This window comes from Labrus bergylta, chromosome 15, assembly GCF_963930695.1.
Source record: "Labrus bergylta chromosome 15, fLabBer1.1, whole genome shotgun sequence".
NCBI lineage: Eukaryota > Metazoa > Chordata > Actinopteri > Labriformes > Labridae > Labrus > Labrus bergylta.
In genome coordinates this window covers 12,517,505-12,541,958 of record NC_089209.1, presented here as the reverse complement: position 1 = coordinate 12,541,958, position 24,454 = coordinate 12,517,505, and the positions used below count along the sequence as shown (strand labels likewise).

General features: G+C 41.9%; 1 protein-coding gene across 3 annotated transcripts in view; it reads right to left on the bottom strand.

Moving 5' to 3' along the window:
* sash1a (SAM and SH3 domain containing 1a) overlaps positions 1–23,627 on the bottom strand; it is a 168,475-nt gene extending 144,848 nt beyond the window's left edge. The window contains exon 1 of one of the 3 annotated variants that reach the window (XM_065963716.1): positions 22,119–23,627. In XM_065963716.1, coding sequence (XP_065819788.1) covers positions 22,119–22,622 — 504 coding nt within the window. In that variant the 5' untranslated portion in view covers positions 22,623–23,627. The remainder of the gene's footprint in view (positions 1–22,118) is intronic. The other 2 variants (XM_020632828.3, XM_020632829.3) reach the window with 2 other exon arrangements.
* Positions 23,628–24,454: the final 827 nt, after the last annotated feature.

Sequence of the window (24,454 nt, the reverse complement as noted above, 5' to 3'; positions counted from 1 at the left end):
GTTGAGGGGGTATATTGACCTCTATAATACAGAGGCTGCTCATGACCGCCAAGTACAGAGTTGACCTTTTAACCTTTGCACGAGTCCCACAAACTAAGCAAACGATTAAGTGATGGTCTAATTTAAATGATTAAAATATGGCAGGAGAAAATGTTTAATTACATCACAGATCATTCTCACACTCAATTCCCACAAATTGCTTTATTGTTGCAACTGCATTGTTCAGTATAGTTTAGCATGACCAGAGTACAACATGTTCACAGACAGTGAGACGGATATTCATTTTTGTCTACAGTTCAAAGAGTTCTTGGACGAACGTCTGGCAATTCATAACAGATAATGATAATGGCATTTCAGTGCAGCGGATATCATTAGCTCCTAATGGGCGCAGCAACAGGGTTGAGGGTCCTGTTCAAGAATTACAAATGAATGATCATGATCTTTGTCTTTCACTAACAATTCATGAATAATAACTTTGCTGTTTTAGCATTCCGAGTCGTCTGTGAAATTTTTCTTTTTATTAAAAGTTGAAAGAATAAAGTGTCAGTTAAGGTAAGAGGAGAAAATGATATGCCTTACTAGAAAGAAAAAAGCTTAAGTGCCCACTATTCTTGCATATTATGTAAATGTAGTGATTCACCTTCACCAGAGGCAATAAACTGAATTTAAATAAAATTTAATTTACATACATTAGTGTGCCGACGTGCAAAAGTTTAAATACAAGTGGATCCAGTAAAATTGGTCCCTAAAGCACCTTGTTCTGCATCACGTCCCTCGGTGGTCATATGAACGTATAGAGAGGCTGTCATCTGAATTTAGGATTAAGAATGTCTGTTTTTTTTGCAATCAGGAAGGGAGAAGGGGGGCAGACAGGAAGCAGACACAGAGTTGGGGCTTCTGTGGGGCATTTGCACAGCTCTGTTGTCACAATGTGACTCATTAAGTCTCAGCAGGGCTTTCAATTAGCAGTGATTAAAAACCCCCTTTGGTGTTCCGTTTAAGGGTTAGCTGGAGCTGCCTTAATCTCACAGAGGAACTTTCTCAGCATTTATTCCTTAATGTCCAATAGCAAAACCATCTGTATGCCTGATTAAATACTTAAAAGAATAATTATGAACTACTGACATTATTAGACTATACAGACTAGACAACCCTTTTGGCTTTTGGAAAAAAAGCTCATACTCTGTATTTGCTGAATAACCACAAATTACTGTTGCATGTGGCCTGAAATGTGCCATGAGATCCTCAGACTCTCCAAAGTTGTGACAGATTTATTTGGCATTATTAAGGAAAGGAAATTAAAGGGGCATCCATGCAAAACAGGCAAAACAGGCTGCTCCAAGCAACCTTGATAAATAGAGACTGGCATACAGAGAGTAAATCTGCTGCAGCTGTAAATGACTCTGCCGAGCAGTTTCACACCAGTTACATCTTCAGGAAGACATGCACGAGTGCTCTGCAGAAAACCAACAAAGACAGGCCATATTACAATTTTCTATGAGTTGGATTCAGTCTCCTATCAAGACAATCATGTTGTTTTTACTCAATTTGTTCATTTTTCAGTCTAAACCTCTACTATCTAGATCCATTTGGAGCTTCTTTAATATTACATTTTTAAGAATCTTTGTTTGATGCTGCATTTTTCATGTTTTTGTATGTACATGTATACGGTGCTTCAAATCAACTGCCCCCTTGTGGGACTCAAAATGTTAAAACTATTAAGGCATGTTATTCAATTCATTCAGACTCAAATACTTCATTTATTTTTATTGACAGTTTAAAACATTTGGAGACAGAGACAGATCTGATTCAAAGATATCGACTTAAAAGAGATGACAAACTGCAGCATGGGTTGTTTTTTCTTGAAGTGTTTAGCTCAAAAAGTTCTCACAATGACATCATTTTCCATTCTTGATGTAGCTATGACTGTGAGGAATCCTCTTCGGTTGTTCTGTGTTATGGTTCATGTTATATCTGAATTGTTCATACATAGTAAATAGGTTATATTCACAAACAACATGTCAGCTCGAACCCAAGACAAATCAAATCGTCTTTTTGTTATGTGTATGACAGACAGTCTCCACTTGGCTTTCTAGATCTGTGTGTTTGCTGCCTATGTTGTCACCACTTCTTACATGTTTACTGTGTACATGTGCCCCATGCATGCATTAGCATAAATGCATCTTAATGCAAACTAAAGTAAATCAATACTTAGTTAAATACCACACAACGAGAACTGCAGCAGCCATTCCAAAAGCGACACAGCACCCTGCTGTTCTGCAAGCCAGGAATTACATGCAGACAGAGTTACCACGTTTCACATTCATCACAGCACAAGCAAGCAGAATCAGAGCAGACACTAGAGAGCATCGCTGCTGTGAAGAATTTCACTGTGACTGATATGAAACAGAGAACGCTTGTCACAGTGTGCGAGGGATACGGCGCACTGTGTTGTGTTGTTTACAGTGACCTGCAGCTGTGAGGGAGATTCCTGCAGGACCAGTCAGATGACCGATGTTGTTTGGAATCAGAAGGTGGAGTAGCTAAGAAGAAGATAGTGCTGAACTAGTGAAATAATGCTACTTTCACCCTTTATTGGTTATTTCTTAAGCCTAGGTGATGTTGATTTGTGCACAGTTCAGTCTGATTCTCGAAGAGGAAGGCTGTCAAACTTAAAAAGAGAAGAAAGCAATTGTGCCGGAACAATAAAAAAGAAAACGTGAACTTGCCTCTGCTTCCTCTCTATTCTATAGCGCCTCCCGGCTGATCTTGAGCTTTATTTCCCCTGACAAAAGTGCAGACAGAATCCCTCGACAGCCTTAATATTAAGGATATAGTCTGGTCCCACTTAGACATTAAATTGTGAGAGAAGCACATAATAATGTTCACTTGTACATCAACACAAGAGAGAACAAAAGCACACTGAAGGCCAATATTTGGCAACACACAAAGAATTTTGCCCAAGTGTCATGTGACAGACACATCTGCAACCACTTCAATGACAATAGTTGCCATGGCGAAGCTGGGGTACTTGAATCATTGGTTTCAGTTTATCCTTTCCTCTTATGCTCCTGATGGGACACTGTAAAGCCTGGAGCGTATTAGATTTCTGCTCTATCTGACAAAGACTGGTTTCCTGTGAGCCTGTTTTCCATTTACAAAGATTTTGAGGGGCAATTTAAGGATGAGTCTGAACAGAGATTACTTATGTGAAGTGCAGTAAAGGGTGGAATTTAAAGCAAGTAGCCTATAATAAAAATGTAGCTCATATATGGTCCATTCCTGCGACAGCTAAGGAGCTTGGTCTTGTTCTTCTGCAACAATTGTTATGATTCCATGCATGTTAAGACAGGAAAAGACAAAGAGCCAAAAGTGAGTGAGTAATCCTGCAAACATGTGTAAGTACTTTCGTTTGTCACAGAGCAGGATCTGCCAATGAGAAGTGGAAGGCATAAGCAGGGAGACTTTCACACATGCACACACTGAAAATATCCAAGCATGCATCCCAGAGGGGTGCAGGTCAGCGTCTCACTCCCCCGAGATGTGAAAGCACAACCGACACAGGTTATCTCCTACTGTGAGGTGCATGTGGAAAAGGCAAGTTCCTGAAAATATCAGGGCCTGCATGAATGTCCTGAAATTGTCAAGACAATGTCAGGAGTATATGTGTGAAACTCTTAACCCCATTGAAGTAAAATCATGTTAACAGACAAGCCTCAGTTGTCAGTTTCAACAGCAGTCTTAAAGAACCCAACACAAACTGTGCATTCTTATATAAAAAGGTGCAAAAGCTTCTTAAAAACAAATATCACAGTAGAGTGAAACTCCGTCACAGAAGTGCTTCAGGTCAGCGGAAAAAATGGCCGCTTAACACACAAGACCCGACTCCTATAGATGAAGAGCATGAAAAAGCACGCCCCCAAAGGTTTGTTTACCAAACAGGAGAGGAGAGTGTGAGGGTCATGAATGAGTTCACGAATGAGGTCACAAGTGGATTTAAGCAGCACTATGTAAATGACCTTTCCTATAGGATTCCAATGAGCACTAATCTGCCTGTATGACCTAGTCTCATCTCTTGTGGCCCCCCTATTAACAAAGAGCCTCTGTCAGCAAGTTTCCCTCCGCTGAGAGAAAGAGGGGAGCAGACACACACACACACACACACACACACACACACACACACACACACACACACACACACACACACACACACACACACTCAAACGTACACAAACAATGGATGGAGCTGCTTTGCCAGGATATGGAGATTAATAAATAAGCCTAGTTTTTCTGTGCTCCTTCTCTGCTGAACTGAAATTATAATGAAGCTGCAACTCTTTCAGAGCTAATACACTGATGAATTCAACAAAAAAAAAAATCAGACTCGAGTAATTGATGCAAATGATGCCTCAAATGCAAAGCAATGTGTATGGAGATGAGACAAGGCGGCATAAATTGAAATTCACAGAGTGTTGTTTTCTGCTGTGTAACCTTATGAAGCCACTTGAACAATCACTTTACACCAAAAGTATAAGCGGTTAGTGTGCGCCATGCATCGTTCCTTTCTCTCATACTGACCCACATTGCTTTTGGCAGCTCAAGCCAAACTCATGATATCTCTCTGGGTGTTGTTCTTATTTACAAAGATGAGATAAAAAATAAAATAAAAAGGAGGAGGGGTCATATCAGACTTCAAGCTGGCACTCGTCCATAATATTGAGGCCATGTGAGAAGGACAAGCCTTTTTTTTTTTTTTGCTGGTGTAAAAGCCGCGACTTCAACCAGAAATGGAGACAAAGAGGAATACTGAAAGTGTCTTACCTTTATGTGAAAGCGTTCCCATCATGGTGAGCACCGGAAAGAAAAAGGAAAGTCACGGATTAGTAAGATGTTTCATTGATCTCAGTGGAATGATCTGAGAAAGTTCTACAATCTAGACAAATGCCCTACGTTGTATGTATGCAAAAGAGAAGTTTATGCTTCCATGACGTGAGACCCAAATCTTTACTGCACTCAAAAAAACGAAACACACCTTCACAACGATCCCCCAGCTGCCCCTAACTGAAAAGGCAAGAGTAAGAAAAACATTCCCCTCTCTCTCTCTCTCTCTTTCGCTGAATAAACAGTATATTAATGATAACTTCCTGCATGTGTGGAAATAAGAGGGCTTGGCATGCTCCAGGCCCCCAGTGCTTTTATTTAAGTCACGGCCTTTTCCGCCTCTGCAGAGACCTGATGAATGATTCCACTCGACCTCTGACCTTCAGTGGTGGAGATACGTGACACGCAGTTAGGAGCACATTAGCAGCTGAGAGCCTGTGGGCATGCTGGGATTGGCTGAGTCAGGATATTCCTAAAGGACAAGCGTTGAGTCCAAGCCTTCAGTAGGATTGTATGACCGTTGGGTTTTCATCTATAGTAACACATTCCTCCACGGGCTTGGTATTTAGCAAGGAAGTGTTTGAGGCACTCACTCTTTCATGGCATGGTGACCTACTTCTGCAGCTTTGGCTTCCATTTGTTTAGCTTTCCAATCCTAAGGTGTGACAACCAAGGTGGAAACCAGTTGGAGGATTTATAGCAGCGAGCCTAAGCCACCTACTGCCTGTCAATAAATAGCACCTCAAAAGCCCCAACCGGTTAGTAAACCTGATCCCAGTCATTATGATTACAGCAGCAGGCATGTCAGTGGTGCCTGTCACGAGGCTTATTGTCCTAGGATCACCAAAAACTCTCAGCACAGTTCCTACATGTTGCCTTGGAAACCTATGACAGTTAGGGAAAAAAACATGTTTCCATGGCTTTGAAAAGAGGACGGATGCCAGACTTGACATCCCATAATGAGCTGGTAGTGAATGGAGTTCAGTGGGGGGGCTTCATTCTGGGCTGGGAGGACTGTCAGCGTGAATGCCCGGGCTTCATGCTGCCTTTCAACGAGGAGAGAACACCCGAAAGAGAGGTTGTCACTGGTTGTCCAGTTATAAAGAGGTTTAAAGCATCAACATTCTTCAACTTGTTTACACTGAAAGATGAGGCTGGGGTGTCAAAGTGGTAAAGTAGCAGACATGCAGGGTAGATGTCTGACAAGGGCTGGAGGACAGAGGATTCTGGGATGTCAAAGTGACCAAAGCCTTAGTAATAAAAAGAAAAAAAGAAAAGAAAAGCACTTTCACACCTTTTACATCCAAGGGCTGTTTTTGTCTCCTGGAGGGCAAGAGTGCTGACTTGATAGGAAGAGTCCTTGGCTACTTTTATGAGATGCTGGACTACAGAGGCAAGAGGCTGAGATGCTGAACACGATCTGTAAGTCAACACTACAGGGAACGGGGAGGAAAGTGAACTCCTGCCCAACATTGACTGAATACACAATTTCCAACAAATAACTTTTTTTCCTTTGGAAGGACGACAAATGAGACAAAAGTACATCTCATTTCTTCATTTAATCTAAGAAGTTGTTACAACACTGACAACATTGATTCAATATCTGTATCTATACTGATAAGATTAAGATAAGATATATTTATTGCCACTGTAAAAGTACAACGAAAATACTGTTGGAGCAAGCCTGCCGATTCCTAACATCAGTGAATACAAATACTAATTCAAATTTACAAAATACAGAATACTAACCCTTACCAATATACAGATTTACATGGGGTGGGGGGGGTCTGAGTCCGTGAAGGAGTACTGATACCAGTATTAGCATTGGCCTCCAGATGTGTCAGTCTATGCATCTACCCAATACTTAAACATCAAAATCTACTAGTTTCAGGTACAATTTTGAGTGAGAATAACAATCAACTGTTTGTATTTGCACTAACTGTTAAAGAGGTACCAGGGATTGTTCAAAAGTCAGGACAAGGTATCAAAATGATTTGGTAAAGGAAAAAAATGGAATTGGAGAATCTCTACACATCCTGATTCTGGCTGCAATATCTGAACGAAACCTCCAGAGAGAAAATGCTTTTTAAAACACACTTGCCCTTTCTGACAGCCTTGTTGATACTAAGTTGGTTACATAAGATGTATTCAGAGACCCCATGTGGCCCCAGTAGGATACAAACTGGTACTGAGATGCATGTCTGCCTCCTCACGCAGCAGTCGCAGTGATGTGCATCCAGTGTAAAGGCCTGTTTCACAGCAGGCATTACACGCCAGTGATGAGACAGCTGTAACAAAGCAGCTAGAACAAAAACGTGCCACTTCCTTCTGAGGGGAGGCGAACACAAGCAGCAGACTGTACAGGCAGGATGGAGTTGTTCATTCTGAGAATCAGTAAAACACTTTTTCAAACATAGTAAGGGCTCATTTTTTAGCCTGTATTGTTTTTTTACACCGATTTAAATTGAACCCATTATTGTTCAAAATTTAAAAGCACTTGTTCTAACAAGTAGGTGAGGGTGGGTTTATTGGCAGAAAGAGTGCCTGTGTGGGAAGATGTTATGTAATTTGGATTTTTAAAACCTAAATAACCAGTTGGATTTTTGTATTATTGGTTGGCGTTACTGTTCTTAGCACGAGTCACTCCAGCCACATTTGCTGAAACGCGAAGACAAAGAACAAAGCAGCACGCAGAAAAACACATACCGCTGATGGAACATGCATTTAAGCTTAAGAAGTGAGGCAAACATCTCGCAAAGATGCCACTTCAAAACAACCACAGCTGAGAGCGAGGCAGTATGGGACACTCTCTCAATCTCTGCCTACAGATTGTGTAAACAACTTGGCTGGTGGGACTGAAATAAGCAGCCACATTTGATTCCCTGAGGACCTACCACCATTTCATAACAAAAGCATGTCCTCAAGTCAAGAGCGTTCATCATCAATTTCCTGATTAGGAATACAGGAGAAGCCCCCCCGTCCTAATCAACAGTAAGAACACTCGAGCGCCTGTTGTGATTTTTTTTGCAGAGAGATAATGTGCAGAAACAGTGAGAGGCTTTGATTTCTAGACAAACATGTTTAAGAAATATAAGAGTATGTCTGCCCTATATGAAACTAACAAAGAGGAGAGGCGAGACCACTTTGTTCTACAGAAACAAACAGCCGAGGAATGAAGCGATTTGTTTCCGTACGCGCAGGTGGATTGTAATCAAATGAGGTTAGAAAAGACAGGAGCAACGCAGTAACAACATATTTACAGACATGTCTTCCTCTCCTCGTCTCTATATCATCTCCACACAAAGCCCTAAACCCCATCCTCCATTTCAGGCAGATTGTAAAATATGAATGGCCGCTTTACATAACAATTGGTCGAAGCCCCGGCTGTGGGATTCCTGCATGATAATGAAGACTGTCTTCGCACATAATCGCTGCCCTCAACTTCCACTGCTGTATTGTAGTATACTTCCCCAAGACGCCAGAGAAGGGCTGCAACTCGAGCTGCTAAAGACCTTTTGTGTCATCTGCAGGGAAGTATTAGCAAGATAATCTAGCTCTCTGACAGAAACCAGAGTTGTTTCACATGACGATGAGAGGTTCAAAGCAGGCTTTCTAGGGAAGTTTTAGGAATTTGTAGAGGTGCAATGGATCACAAATCTCACCGTTTAGAACGTATCGTAGATTTTTGTCACAGATGGGATTGTTTTTTGGATCAGCCAAAGAAAAATATATTTAAAATAAAACATTCTACTCCTCAGTTAGCCATGACTCAAACTGTGCATTTTGACAGCACAACAAATCAAAATGCATCTTCATGAATCTTAGTAATGTATCACATCCTCGATTATTTTCACTGTACTCAATTCCAATAAAAACATACAAGCAGTTAGATAAACCTGACCCCCCCCTTTTAATTTAGAATAAAAAATCTGAGTACAATAGATTGGAATATAAAAAGCTGTTACAATTACATTACTATTACAATAACGTTTAACAAAAATTAAAGATCTGAGAATAACAAGTTTGCTGTAATCTACAAAACTAAGTTTTTATTTCTTCTAGGAGCTTTGACCATTTTGAACACACATTACATACACACACCATTCATTTAGCACGTGTGTGTGTGTGTGTGTGTGTGTCCTGCACCTGTAGCGTGTGTTGAGTGAGGAAGATAAAATGGGGATGGTGCGTTTAGGGGAAACAACTTCGACGAACACAGCGCTCTGTAACAGACTTTTTTTGTGCTCAATTTACCACCACAGATTCTATCAGGCTGTAACTTTACTGACATCAAGTTTCTTATTATTGTCACACCCAGCCACCAGCTGACACCTGCATGATAAATACAGACACACTGAGATACAACGGAGAGAAGTCGTAGCACCGTTTGATAGGAAGTAACTATACACAATGACATATCAACACTTACATGTAACTACCCGTTTCTATAATGAAGGGGCAGTAAATTTGTTTCAGGATGATACATTTTCCACTAATTCGGCATGACAGGCAACCCTTACATGTGTGTGTATGTGTGTGTGTGTGTGTGGGGGGGGGATCTGAAGGAATCATGGATGAACTATGATCTGTTTGGGTAAAGCGAGGGTTAGGGTGGCACTTACTTGCTTTTGCGAGGTTGGGAGCATATAAAAAAAAAAGATAGGTGGGAGAGCTTGCATTCAATTGCTCTAGAAATGGAGTGGACAGGGATCAGAGCTGCAGGGGCTGCTGGGAAAAGAAGCTCAGTCCAGCAGCCCATTGTTCAGAATGGACAGTGGTTTCTCATTTGAGGAGGGAAAAAATGGACAATGACCTGGACAAAGGCTCATATCACAATACAGTCCGCCTGAGAAAAGCTCAATGCCAAGAGTTCCCATGCTACTGTCCAAGGTATACACGTTTACAAAGTGGTCACATTTGCGGTCATATGAAGATTAAAAAAAAAAGACTAACCCTAACCTAAATCGTGATTAATTTCACTGCAAGAAAAGTGGTTTTTAAATCAGGATTTCATCTTTAAGGACTAAAATGTACGGCAGACGTTCAGATTGCACGATACAGTTTACTCTCCCCACAGAAAAGCACTTTACTCAGTCAAACCTCAGCAATCATCCATTCATGCTTTATGAACCGACCCATGATCTAATGCTTCCTGAATTAATTATTCAGCTTTTTAACTGCCTTTGGAGCGCACATAATGAGAGTAATAGCCTTACACTGAAGGCTGCATACACAACCTTGTACATGCAGATGAAAACAGGTTGTTATAAATATATCATGGCTCTGGGTGTGAGAGTGGTGAGCTTACTTCAAAATGACTAATTACTAATGAGTCTTCAGACAGTCATCAGTCCAGCTCTGGGTTCTCTTTTCATCTGTTTCCGTTTGTCTAAGAGTTCCTGTTTGTCTGCTCATTGGGCCAACCATCTATCTTTGTCTCTTTGCTTCTCACTGCTCAGCCCTGCCAGTCCGACTATTTTTATTTCAGCCTGTCTTCCCTGTCTGTAAGTAGTTGAAAATGAAGTGAAACTGGGTAATTATGTTAAGTGGAGTAGAAGGAATTCCTGAAGCATGACCCCTCTGCTGCGGCCTGGACGGCAAGCTGTCAGTCAGCCAGTTTATTGTTTGGCTTTTGGGGGTGACATCATCTCTATACTGTGTGGATGGATCTATAGCAAAGAGGTGAATTAGCAGATTAGCTACACTTCCTCTGCCACCAATGGCCATGGCTGCTGCAGGGAAATCAGTCTCAAACTAACCCTGGAATATTCCTCGTAACCCCCTCAGGTAAAAGGACAAGTGTTAAGTCATATTCTGCAAAACAGTTCTGAGAAACAGTCTGCATTTATAGCACTGAATTATTCCATTTGAATAAACCAGAATATGCAAATTCTCACAACAAGCTTCTATCATAAAAAAATTTCATAGCTCCCTATGTGGAAATAAATATGGCTTTAGCCTAATCCTCTTTAAACAAAGCTTGGTTTTAGGAAGCTGTCACTTGACTGGTTACATAAACTAGCGCCTTTCAGGGAAAAGTATCACCAGGCCCGCTGCATTAAGGACAAGCTTTTAGAGGACTGTGTTTACCAATGAGAGCAAATTTAATTAAGGCAAGCTTTCTGATGACTTTGTTCACACATTTAACTCAAGCCAAGACTCTAAGTCAACTGTGTAACATGAATCTCAAGACTAAACCGAGGTTGGAATGATCCAAGATCCTTGGACGATGGCGCCAGGCTCCGAAGGCCAACCCTATTAAGTCAAAAAATAAACGCAAAACCTGAGAGGATACTATGCACTTCAAGATTTGTCAGAGACTTTCCCTGAAGAGAGAACTCTCGAGGGCTATTACAGTAAACAGACTTTGGTTTGGCACAGCACTAGTTTAAAGATCTGCTGACATGAAAATGGTGGTTTTGCGGTTCACCCACTGCAGATGAAGCGGCACCAAGGGAGCACATCTCAGACGTTAACAAAGGGTGACCTTAAATGGCTACATGAGTATCCCAAAATACACAAGTATCCATCAAAAAATGTAGTTCTACCCAGAGGGAAACATGCTGAGGGACTAGACTGCAGGAGAAAATAACTTCCATTGCAATGTTTGTCTGGTACAGTATATGTTCACTTGATCTCGCATGAAAGGCTTGTACTGTGGATACACACCCATACACTGTTTCACACAAATTCTCAGTTTATACAGTATAATTCAATGCCTGAAGAGTTGCCTCACACTGTGTGTATTTGAAGTAAGCTTAGAATGTGTGAATTGAATAATATGAAGGATAACCCAAACAAAAGCCAACTTGACCAGACTTTTCTCTGCAGAAGCCACATGACTTCAACCTCCACTGAAGCTTTAATGATGTGGGATCGAGGTTTTGGGACAGCCTCAGCAGTCACAGTGGAGTCGCCCATTCATCACCGCATGAAGCAGTGTGGTAAGCGATTAACATTTAATGAATAGAACAATTAACTCCGACAGGTACAGAGGTCAAAAAGCAGCAATTAGTGGGATGAACTTCAGCCTTCCATACTGAGAATGTCTAGATTGATCCACTAATGAACAGTGTGACTGGCTGGCTCCAGCTCGGCTTAACTTCCTCTCAGAGAACTATAGGTAGGAATAGTGAGGATACAAACCCTATGTCACTTATGCATATTTCTGTTCATTATTCTGTACTGTACTCTGTCTGGCATTGTATTAAGGAGAAAGTATGTTAACAAGAGGATATATGCCTATGGAAACTAAGAACATGTCACCAGCATATGCTCCAAGCACTTCCCCAATTAGTACACCTTCGTGAGACTTTGGCAGAATCCCACTTCCACCCACTTGGCCCTAGTCCTAGTAGTGCTGGATTGGGAATTGGGCCTTCATAGCGGTGCTAGATGGGGTATGGGCTGAATCGGTTCCAAGGAATCGAGACATGATTCTTTATGTGATATTTTGCAAGAACAAATTACTGAACATGGAATTTCTACTGGACTGTGACTCACAACTCATATTCTGCACAGAGTCTTATTGACAAAGTGAATGCTGATTTTTTTAAATGCTTGGTATAATTACCTAATTACATATTCTTATGAATATGGATGTTATTATATTAAAAGCATTTTTTTCTTGTTCATGTCACCACATCGGTAGCCATGTCCCTTGTTACACTGGGGACAAACTCAATTTGCAAGGTATTCTGGGAATTTCAGCTTTCACCGACGTAAGGTTGTGGTGAGGACTAGATGACTACTTCCCCTCATTCCCCAGGAAGGAGCTGCAACTAAAGACTGTTTTGATTATGAATTAAATTGCTGATTGCTTTCCTGATAAATTGGTCCATCTTTCAGTCAACAGTCTCAGCTTTTAGTTTGCAAGTGCCCAAGGTTATGTCTTCAAATCAGTGATTTTGTTCAAACCAGCAGTCCAAAACCAAATACTCTTCATGAACTGTCATAACAGATGATGAAAAAGAGAACTTGTTACATTTAAAATGATGGACTCTGTAAATGTTTGACATTCTTACTTGAATAACGACTACAAACAATTAATTGCTTATCAAATTGGTTGCAATTTCTATAGACTCATTGATTGGTACACTTTTAGTTTAAGTGGAAGGGAGGCACACTCAACAAACACTTGTCTGAAATTTGTAAGAATGCGCTAAAGCCGTTAAATGTTTTGTAAATGCTTCTAATATTACAAGCGGCAAACCACACGAGATAAAAGATTAGCTTCGAAATGCCGCAGCTGCTTTAATAATGTGCGATACATGTGTGAGTGTGTTTGCGTGGGCGTGTTCGAGGAATGTACTAAGTGCCAGGTAATAAGGGTTTAGATTCAGGTATGTGAGGCCGCAGGGAGGCCAGAGCAACAGACAGACAGACAGACACTCAGCAGGTTTAATACGGCTCAATCCCCTGCCAGGCACAGCCACTACAAAAGCACTCAGGTAGGGACACATCGACACTGGTGTGGTCTCAGTGATCAAAGCTTTCAGCGCAACCCTGCCCTCATGCCTTGGAAATGGACCAATTAGGGATAGGAGCAGGGGGGGGAGAGGAGAGGAGGGTTGAGTTGGTTGGTTGTGCTGCGTTCCATACACCAAGCTGGCAGCAGCTTCAGACGAGGTAATTATACACACTCACCCTGTCTGTCTCTCTAACACTCATACTCACTGCTATCATGCCTCACTCATCTCTCTACACCCCTGCATTATAGCCCTTAAACACAGTCCAGGATAATATGGGCTGACATGAGCCAAACTGTAGCTACATGCAGGGCTCTGTCGTACGCAAGGGCCACTTTAAACCTCTGAAGAACTGCTCGAAGCTTTAAAGATGGCACCAGCAAAGTTACAGGAGGCCTCGCAACCTGTGTCAGGCTTCAACATTCTGATATATTATATCTGAGCCCTTTGCATTGCGAGACAAATGTGGTTCATTTACAGCAGCATCTACCTGTATATGTGGAAGCAAATTATTTCATCTACTTTGAGCAGAGTGTCATTCATCCAACACAATCAAAACATTTGCTGCTTTTATCCTCTAAAATGTGCTTTCTAGTCAATTGTATCTTTGTAAATTGAATAACTCTCAGGTTTGAACCATTGGTGAGACAAAACAAGCAATTAAAATGATGCCCTCTACGCTAGTTAAATAAACAAACAACAGAGGACATGATGGTGGAAACTGTCTTTAGTAGTCAACAAGTGGTTGATAATTTATGGCTTGACCTCGATAAATTAATACTGCTCGTCAACAGAATTAATTATAGTCTGAACAAATAACTGTGTAGGAGGCTGAAGTAATATTTAAACACACATATTGCTTCTAGAGTTACAGCACTATGCTCAAATCTCAGCCTTCCGTCTACCATGTAAGAGGGCAAAACACAGTCTGTAGAACTGCAGGAACGTATGACTTGATGCTTAAATATCTCCCACTTTGTCTCCAACTTCAACTTTGTGAGACCTTTCAGCTTGTAAATGTGTGGGAGTCAGGGGTAGTTAACCTCTGTGGACCGCAGGTCGCATCTCACCATCGTAAAGGGAAACAGTGCAAACAATCTAAGCCTTTATGTAGCTGGGCATGTTTCCGTCTTTACAGCAAGTTCTGTTCCTTTTATTATGAGAAAATGTAATGATCCCCTCCAGAGTAATCACTGTGAGTGTTGTAATGAGTGTGTGTGAGACAGAGATGTAGAGAGAAGGGGAAACATGTGCGGATGTGTTGATTCGCAGAGTGTGTTTGCAATCTGGATCATGGCACAGACAGATGCTTGAGCCTGCTCTCTTGTCACTCTCCATGCTGCTGGGGTGGCTTGATATCTTCATATTACAGCAACTCCGCTGTTCAAAGAGGACTACAGGGTCATTACTGTGAACATGTGATGTAGCTATAAAAGAGGAGGTTGTTTACAGGATTTTTTTAAGGTTGCACTCGGCTCAGCTTTGGATAAAAGCAAGCTGATGTTGGTGTGATTTGTATTTGCAAGCACAGTGAGAGCTGGTGAAGAAATGTGTAAAAAACAAACATGTCTACGGCAGCAACTGAGCATCCAGCCTCTCTATTCTTTTTGCACTATAGCAATCTCCCTTCTGTGCACTGAAACATAATATACAACCTTGATTTTACAGTAGAGCTGTACTTAGCTCTGGATTAAACCAACAAAACTGAATTAAGTGACAAAACACTGAGCCTGAACTATTTGTTCCCTGTTTTTCAGTTCAGTGCCACAAAAAACTGCAAGATTCTCATTTTTCACAATGAGCCTGTGAGCCGTTCATTAAAGTATTTCCAGCCTGGTATTTTCTTCACATTTTAAGTCCAGTCACAGTCTTTTGTGCTTAATTATGAAACCAGACGAAGGATCTTAGTCAGCTAATGAGCTAAAGTTAGCAATTATAGCTCCACATGCAGCATGGGCCTAGCTTTGTGAGTTTTCAAATCACCAGGTCGGTTTGTTTTGTAGACCATGAGACCTCTGTGGATTATTCAGCTCACAGTAGAAACATTGTGAGAGTTTGTAAAGTAAATCTTGTACCACGCTGTCTCTCCGGCATATCTCAGCGAACCCTGACTCAGCAAAAAAAAAAAGACAATTGTGCAGATATTCAACTGACAAGATTTGAGCAGACTCTGGGTTGAAGTAGACATTTGCTAAAAAAAAAAAAAAAACAGATGTTAAAAAATGTTATCCATAAAGCAATGTGCAATGTTTGCAATCCTGCATGACACCAGTTCAGTCACTTTTTCAACTTTTAGCTGAGTAAAAATTATAAATTGACAAGGTGACATAATATGAGTGAACATGCCTCTCTGATAAGTATTGATCATGTAGCCTGCAGTCATTCCCTATATGCATTTACTATGTGTTCATGTAGACAGGCTGTCTGGAACTGGCAGAAACCTTGGACCAGAATAGCTCTGATAATGTATCTGTCATGCATGCGTGTCATCAGGACCTGTTCCCCAACACACTGTGGAAAATGAAATGGCTGTGCTGACTGCCTGTGCTGCTTTATTTAAACCAGTTACCATGACTGCATAACTTCAAGTGACATACATATACAGTATCTCACATATGGTATTTAAATATATCTCCAAAGGCTAAAAGGGAGTGATGGTTAAACTACCACAAGCATTAATTCAAATGTTCAACATCAACTAAATGTCTAAATGTTGACATTATCTTGGCTGGAAATCTCTTGTTAGCAAATAGAGACAGGGCTCAGGGAAGACAGGCTGAATGGTAAATTTAAGCTCGGTGAAATTTCATCTTTTTTAAAAACCAAGTTCAGGTCCGTGAAGTAAAAGCAGCCAAGAAGCCTGTTGATCGTGTGAGAAACTGCACAGCAGGAGGCAGCCCCTCTCACCCTGTCCTGCTGAAACGAGAGGGCCAGCTGCAAACACAGAATAAATGCTGCTTTCCCACATTAGCACACGCTCCCAGGAGATAGGTGGTCAAGTCTTCTCTGAACAACACATGCTGTACAGAAACTCGTTCAAAACATTACAACAAGGGGAAATACATCCGGTGATGGAAGTAGCTCTTAAGACTACTTAACTGGGCTTTATCTGAAGTTATTTTTATTTTTTTATTTTTTTTGACAAACCGGAGCAAAGATGTGCACATTTTCTCATGATTTTTTTCACACACTGTTTCCGGCAGATGGGAAAAGTGATCACACTCAATTTAACATTTGCTTTGCTTCTGCACCCTTTGAGAACCTGAACCTTTTATTTCCTTGGTTATGATCACATCAAAGCTTTGTGTTTTGCTTTTAACCAAAAGTCAAAAGCAGTCAGGTCAAAGGTCATGGTGATAGCCATCAGTTGCTGCGCCACAAAGAGCTTGTACTTGTAGTTTATGCTAAGCTGGTTTAAAAAGGCCCATAAACACAGTCTGTTTACAATAAGAGTACTAAGGATGTGTTTATGGGACTTTTACCATCTGATGGGAATCTATCCCCTTTAGTGCTCTATGTAACCCCGCTTCTCTACAATGTAAACAGCAGCTCGCCTCACTTTGCTAATTGACTTTCTCTGTCCTCTCAGGACAATAGTGGCCGGTCCTTGGCTTCTTTATGACTTCCCCCTTTTCTGAGGCCTTGCTTGATTATGCCTTTAAGGAGCCTTTAATAAAGACTAAGCAAACAGAGCCTTTCAGCACAACACATGAAAAACTCAGAGGCTGATGTGAAAGGATTTTCTTCCTCAGTATGGCAAAATGCCAGGCCCATAGCTTGGAACAAAGGTGACGAGGATAGAGCCAACACACATACTGTAGACCAAAAGAAAAGCCCTCAGTGCCGGAAATCACAAAAAGAAAAAGCTATAGCCATATACTAAGTTTAAGTGTTGTTTGATGATGTAGATGAAACTAAGTAAACTCAAGCGTTTTTAAAAATGAATGGTGCCTTCATCTTCTCAGGAACCATTATTAAAAAATTTGGTTGAGGAGTTGTGCAATGGGCTCTATTGTTTTCTTGTCTCTTACTTTTTATCATTGTAATGTGTATGGAGCATGTGCAATTGGATTCATATCTGGTTGTGATTTGTATGTGCAACACTGCTACTCTGTTTACAAATTTAATATTAAAAAAGTCATTAAATTGCTATGGAAACAGCTTAATCTGCGCATCTGGAGTACAAGACAAATTCCCAAATCGTGGTCGCTACAGTATTCCATACAGCAAATATTTCTTGGTAAATGGACAAGAATACAAAATAAACAGCAGAACCAATGGAGATTGGTGTCCATGAAAGCTTTCAATAAAATGTAAACTCTGCAATTACTGGGTGCTTTTCTAGAGTTTGAGTTTAGCCTGTAAATTTAAAGATTTGTAAGCTTTGCAGTTGAACATTTTTTTATTCTAACAATGTGGGTATTTGGACCAAAAGCCAAAACTGCACAAACTATTTTTCACATTAAGCCTTGGCAGTGGCCCAGTCAGCCAGAGAGCCCTTAACAACCATTGAGGGCCAACAGGGTCATCTTAAACAAAAACCTAATTTCCTGCCTGGCAGGAGTGCTGGGATATTAATCAAGATGAAAGGCCTGAAACAGGAAGTGAGGTGAGTGTTTGGCATGTAACGTGATGAACGTCCTCTTTACAGAAGGATCACAATACAGTCAGTTAAGAGCTGACTTTATTTCTGCTAACCCCCCAAACAGATGCAACACCTCTGGGTGTCTGCTGCATTTTTTGCATTCTTGAGGCCTGTAAAGCTGCAGGCCTCTCGTGATTTACACCTACCACATTTGATCAGCTGTTCTGTGGGAGTCAGAGAAAGGCCTAGAATGTCTACCTTGCCAAAATGTTGGTGGCTGTAGCTTCCCTGCCGAAGCACCCACCAAACCTTTCGTTCAGCCAATAAAAATAACTTGCCTATCTATTTACAACCCTGTCTCTCTCGGCATGACACCCAGTTTCTATCACCCACCCATCGGCACAATGCTGGACACTTGCCTCTGCAGTCGGTTTCAATGGACGGAAATTGGGAACGCAAAACAGAGCAGCAGTGAAAGGACATGTGGCTCCATCAGCTTCCATACAAACAATGGAGAATCTCCCAGTGTTTAGCTTCCACTTCCTCCAGCAACACAGCGCTAACAATGAGGCGCTATTATGACTGACTGTCTGTTTCCAGCTCTATTCTGTGGATGAGAACACATCTTCAGATTGTGTAGCCTTGAGCAGAATCATCTCGAGTTGAAGTGGTATTTTGTCTTTTCTCTCTGATGGAATAAAAAAAGTTGAATTCCTTGGAAATGTGATAGGAAACAGAAAGAGAAACAGAATTTCCTATTTGGCAAATACGAAAGCCTTCAACTTTTTGGTTCAAATGGGGAAAAAATCGGTCTTGAAGGAAGCTAAAAGACCTCCAAATAAAGATGGGAAATTAAAACACAGTATATTACATACAATGTTAATCTCACAAGGATTGGATCAGCCTTTGGCAACCACTGTGGTTAACAAAAACAGATAATAAAAGCTTAAAGTTAAAGTGAAAAATTTCTAATGAGGTTTTTCAACTTCATTAAATACTCAAACAACATTCCCTGGATACAAATTACTGCACCACTCCGAAATAAACAGAGCATAATAAATATTAACCAAAAAGCTGACAGCAATACTTAAATGAGATCAGCCGGGTTGATAATTCCTTCTTAACAACATTTGTACTGCTGGTACAGCATTTCCAACTTAATATTAAAGATGATATTGACTCTACCAGTGCAGTCCATTCAAAGACAGGCACACTCCCAGGACCATTTTCCCAGCTTATATTGTCCCCCGATGAGAGATCTAGAAATGTGCAGCTCTTAGCACAAGTGTTTGTCTACATCCCAAGAAATAATACTCTCTGAAACAAGGGGTCTCTGTGGCCTTGATAAGGATCATGGGTATTTATTTCCCCCAGCAGAGCCCTTTCAGTGAGTTGTTTGATAATAATAATAATCCAGCATAGAGAATTTCTCCCTGTAAGTGTTTATATTAGCTGTGATTTTTGCATAATGACAAAGGGGACAAAGACGGCGACACAAAGATGAACCGTCAGACCACAGTCCATGAAGAATCCAGGCGTATTGAGAGCACAGAGGACAGTTTAAATGTGGTTGAGATCTTGGTTATACTATACAATGAACATCCCCAGAGACTGACATTGTGTGTCCTGTAATTGCCCCGAGTCTGCTTCTCCGGTCGCAGTCTCCGCTGGGGGCTGACATCTCGTCTCAAAGGCAGAGAGAGGGGAGATATCTGCAGACCAATCACAGGCTGAGTAAGTCAAACCTCCATCAGCTGGTCACAGCTCCATCTCTTAGCCTCCTCTCACTCCTCCTGGGTAGAAAAGCACTGGGCTGGAGCCAATTCCAAACTGTTGGGTTACACTTACACACACACACACACACACACACACACACACACACACACACACACACACACACACACACACACACACACACACACACACACACACACACACACACACACACACACACACACACACACACACACACACACACACACCAAACACACACAGGAGCCAGAGACAGACAGAAAGACCTTGACCTGCTCATTCCTCCTCCAAAGCCTCAATGCCAAAGCTCTGGCTCTAAATAAATACAGCCTTCAAAGAGAGGGATCGTTTAACCCTCTGGAACCAACACTTTGTTTCAGCCCTGGTTTCCACAGATAATCCCTCACAAATCCCAAATCTCTGTGGGATTCACAGTTAGCCAAAGTGGCAGAAATATGCAGACAGAGCTTACGAAACATGCAGAAATTGGAATAAAGGCCGGTATCAGTTTGAAAAGTCTAATTTGGAAGCAAGAAGGTACCACACAGTGTATATGTTACCAAGGTTTGTGAATGATAGTGGAGATGTATAAAGTCATGACACAATCAATAAATGACCGGCATGTTCTAGGGGTGTGTGCCACCAGTTATGTGGATTGTCACCCACACATGAAGAAGATCAAACTGACGCTCTCACAGGGCCACATCCAGTGTTTAAGTTCATGAACACTATATAGAACATTTACTTAAGGGGACCCTGAGGACTGGTGGCTCAGAGACTTAAAGCCAAAGTCAGATCCTTAGACAAATTCCCTAGGAAGTATTGTCAATCAGATATCAAGGAACTGCTGAATGAGCACAATCCTTGTATTCAAAACAAGCTTCCAATCCATGCCCTTGCATAAGTGAAGACTTGTTTGCAAACAAGCTTCCTCCTATCAGTGAAAAGTGCACATGCAGCATCTGATTGTTTATTCTGTGGTAAACAAAGCCGCATGTTGCAAACAGATAAATAAATCTTAAGGACACAACTTCTACCCTCTCAATGGTCCGTAGACCGGCCGCTCACAAGCCTCCCTGTGTGTAACAGCCGTGATTCAGTGGAGCCCTCTCAGCTGGTGAGGCATATGATTCAGACACTTCTGAAGAAAAGGTCACTATCAGTCCTGTGAAAACAAGGGGCCCTCTCAGTCTGCCTCCTGACAGGGCTGCAATCGCTCCCCAGCTGGGCGCTCCTCTTCATTTACTACCCCTGCCATTAACGGCCCGCCGCCCATTCATCACAGCAAAGAACACCCGGCTTATATGCTCGTGGGCCTTGTTGATCCACCCACGCTGAATGCTGAGGCGAGTCACTGCTGGACAGGTGAGGTCAGGTTAGATTAATAATCAGAGTGTAAATCTCCGCCTGTAGGAAATCACAGCTGAGTTTGAAAGCTCCTCAGGATCTGCTCTGTGCTCTCTGCTTATCGATCTGCAGGAACTTCATCGCCATCATTCAATGTGACTGCAACCACTCGCTTCTTCTGCAGAGTGCAGCACAGCAGGGCTGGAAATGTTTAGGGTGTCACAATGGCATTTACCTACGGCTCAGTGCTGTAATATCATCTCATGTTGTTGAACACAGCAGAAGGTGCAATTTATGTGAATGACATGTGGGGACCAAATGATGGCGGATGCAGAGCAGGTGACAGCCTCCGTCTGTGCCACAACACACTGCAAATACAGACACTTGTAAAAACCACTCATCTACTTTTTTTATGACAAAAGAAATCCTTTGAAAGTGAAAAGAAATTCTGACTGTTACTTTGAAAAAGTCAGGAAGGATATTTTGGATATAAGGATATGCTTATCTATCACAAATCAGTTTTTTAACCTTTGTTTGATACCACTATAGTAATTGTAATGATAAAATCATAAAGATGTATGTTTTTCTTTTCTGTAGCTAAGTTTTCAAGTTTAATTCGTATCATTTTTAAGCATCAAGTAACAGGAAAGTTCACATAAATTGTGACTTTTGTCCCAGTAGATATTTTGCTTATCGTGAGACCTTTTGGTTTTCTTTTATGGCAGCATTTTGATACAGTGTTTTGAAAATATGTACTGTTTGATTATTTTGAAGACTGAGATTTCCCTGTCTGTCTTCATTTCTTTAAAAATCCAAAGCAATTTTGGGTATTTTCAAATCAGGTGTTGATTCTCACCAAAGAATATAACTTCCCCTGTAATGGTTATTTTAAAATAAAAGCTTCTGAGTTGAATGCAGCTTATATTCAATATAAGACGATAAATATATCAGGATTATTTGCATTGTATGATTATAAACATGATGCACTGTGTAGCGTGGCTTCATCCATTGTTTACATGCAAGACTTTTGCCAAGCGACGCGCTCTGCGTTATGAGACCGCATCTATCCAGGTCTCAGTTCTTACCTTATTAGAGTAGGGAGGCTTAGCCAGGTTGATGCCATCTCTGATGAGCTTATCCCTGATCATGATCTTCAGCTTCAGCTTGGGATAAACCACCAGCTCCCTCCTGTTGCCGAGCGTCAGGTTCCTCTGCGCGCCCAAGTACCCACCATTACGCCCCACACGGTCACTGTTGGGCTCGGTCCAGGACTTGGATCCCCGCAGTCTGGACTCGTACTGGTCCACCATGTGGCTGGTGTAAATCTCAGCCGCAGGTGGCATGGGCTCCAGGGTGAAGTAGAGTCCACTGGCCGTCTCCTGGGCGTCCTCTTTCAGCCTCCTGACCGCGTCGTGGATCCTCTGCCGGTGGTGAGGGATATACACGCCGATAGCATCCAGGTCCGGGTCTCCGATCTGTTTGCAAACCTCCAGATCGTCGTACCCATTATCCACAAAGGACTCAACATACTGAGCAAGCTGGAGGGTCTTTAGCCACTCGTAGACGATGACAGGTCCGTTGCTTGTCATTTTGGCTGTTGCCTTATCGGCTACAACTCGGTAAAAGACGCACAAGTGATGGTGACTTTCCCAGTCAACGTTTCAAACGCATTATAAGATCGGTAATCAAACGTGCGCTTTCACTTAGTGTTTGGAAAGTAAATAAAACTGGATTACACAGTGTTTGGATCATCCATACCGATGGTTTGGTTACCATCCCATCCTCTAGAGTCCGCGTTGTTTTAAGCCATAAAGAGAGAGCTTTAAGTGAATGAAATGCTGTTCCTAGCACGGTCAGAATGACTTCTACACCTGTCAATATTTACAAATGAAAATCACTTCAGTTCCACTTGACAAATCCAAAATGTCATTTGAAAACATCAAATTTACTCCCCCACGTTGACTCACCACGCACAGTCGGTTTCAAAAATGATGCCTTTGACAAATAAGAGCGCAGTTGCCTCAAACTATTGTCATTCAAATTGCTGTTTGACGAGATTTCGTCAGTTACGCACGGCGTCTGCTGCGTCTTCCAAAACGTTTTCACGGATTATTATCCTTCCTGAAAATCTCCTGTAACGCCCAACGGCGGCGCATTGAAGTAACAAATCCAAATGGGCTTTGAAAATGACAGAAATTCGGGTCCAGAGGTTTGACAGACACAATACAGTTCCGCGTCCGATCGCTCAGTCTACGCGTAGTCGGGTTCCTCCTCCAGCCGGCACATCACCACACTGGAACTGCAGCCAGGAGCCAACATGCTCAGCGCTGCTCCTCTGCCGTCCACGCCCCCAAAATCTCACATTTAAAAATAGTGATGCGAGTCTCTTTTTTCCCCCTCTTTCCAAACTTGTCACGCCGCCTTGGGAGCGCAGACTGACTCGCCGGGCTTCCACCGACTTGGACAAAGTTGGACCGGAGAAAGGGCGCACGTTAAACCTGACGCACAGCTCAAATTGATGTCCTTGTTGCCGGTTTGTGTCACGTTATTATTATTCCCCTACGAAGTGATTTCGACTCTCTCTCTCTCTCTCTCTCTCTCTCTCTCTCGCTCTCTCTCTCTCTCTCTCTCTGCCTCTTGCTCTTACACACACTCTCACTCACTCATTGAGCATTTCCAGGCTGTGGTTTCTCAGGACGCATGAGCTCCCTCTATGTGTGGACAGGAGAACTGTTTGTTTCTGGAACTGATGTAATAGGAGTAACTGAGGTGCTACATCCATCTAGCCATTATCTATATGATCAGACATTTCAGGCATCTACTTTTTGACTTCTTTTGACTGCAACTGTGCGTATCAAATAGCACTGCTGGATGCAATCATCGTTAGTTAGAGACAAACTGTCTGGAAAAACGAGCGAGAGAGAGTGGCACAGGGAATCACACTGCCTGAATAAGACCTGTCCACTCCGTCCAAATGGATGTCAAGCCAGTGGGTGCTGATGCATGCTTTATCAAATGTGAGCTGACAGCTTGTTAGGGGTCAGTTTGATACAATCACTATCTCAGCTCGAGCCTGGAAGTGATTTGCCTCGGCCCATTATGACATGCGGCAGGGGCTGAAGAACAAACACGTCAGGCAGGGAAGGAGGAAGAGTGGGGAAGCATATCAAACAGGCAGTGTTTTTTTTTTTTTTTCATGAAGGAGATGAGGTGCCAGAATCATGCCAAAAATTGCACGCCGTGTTGTCAGAGGAGGAGGTGCATGCATGTGTAGACTCTTCTTCACGCTCACAGTCCAATCAGATTTGACATTTTCTGTGATTTACCTGTCTGCTGCTGTAATTGTAATTACACAGAACTGCTCTATTGTCTCTCATACTTTGTAAATACTCGTATGAAACGGTTTAACAGACAGGAGCAA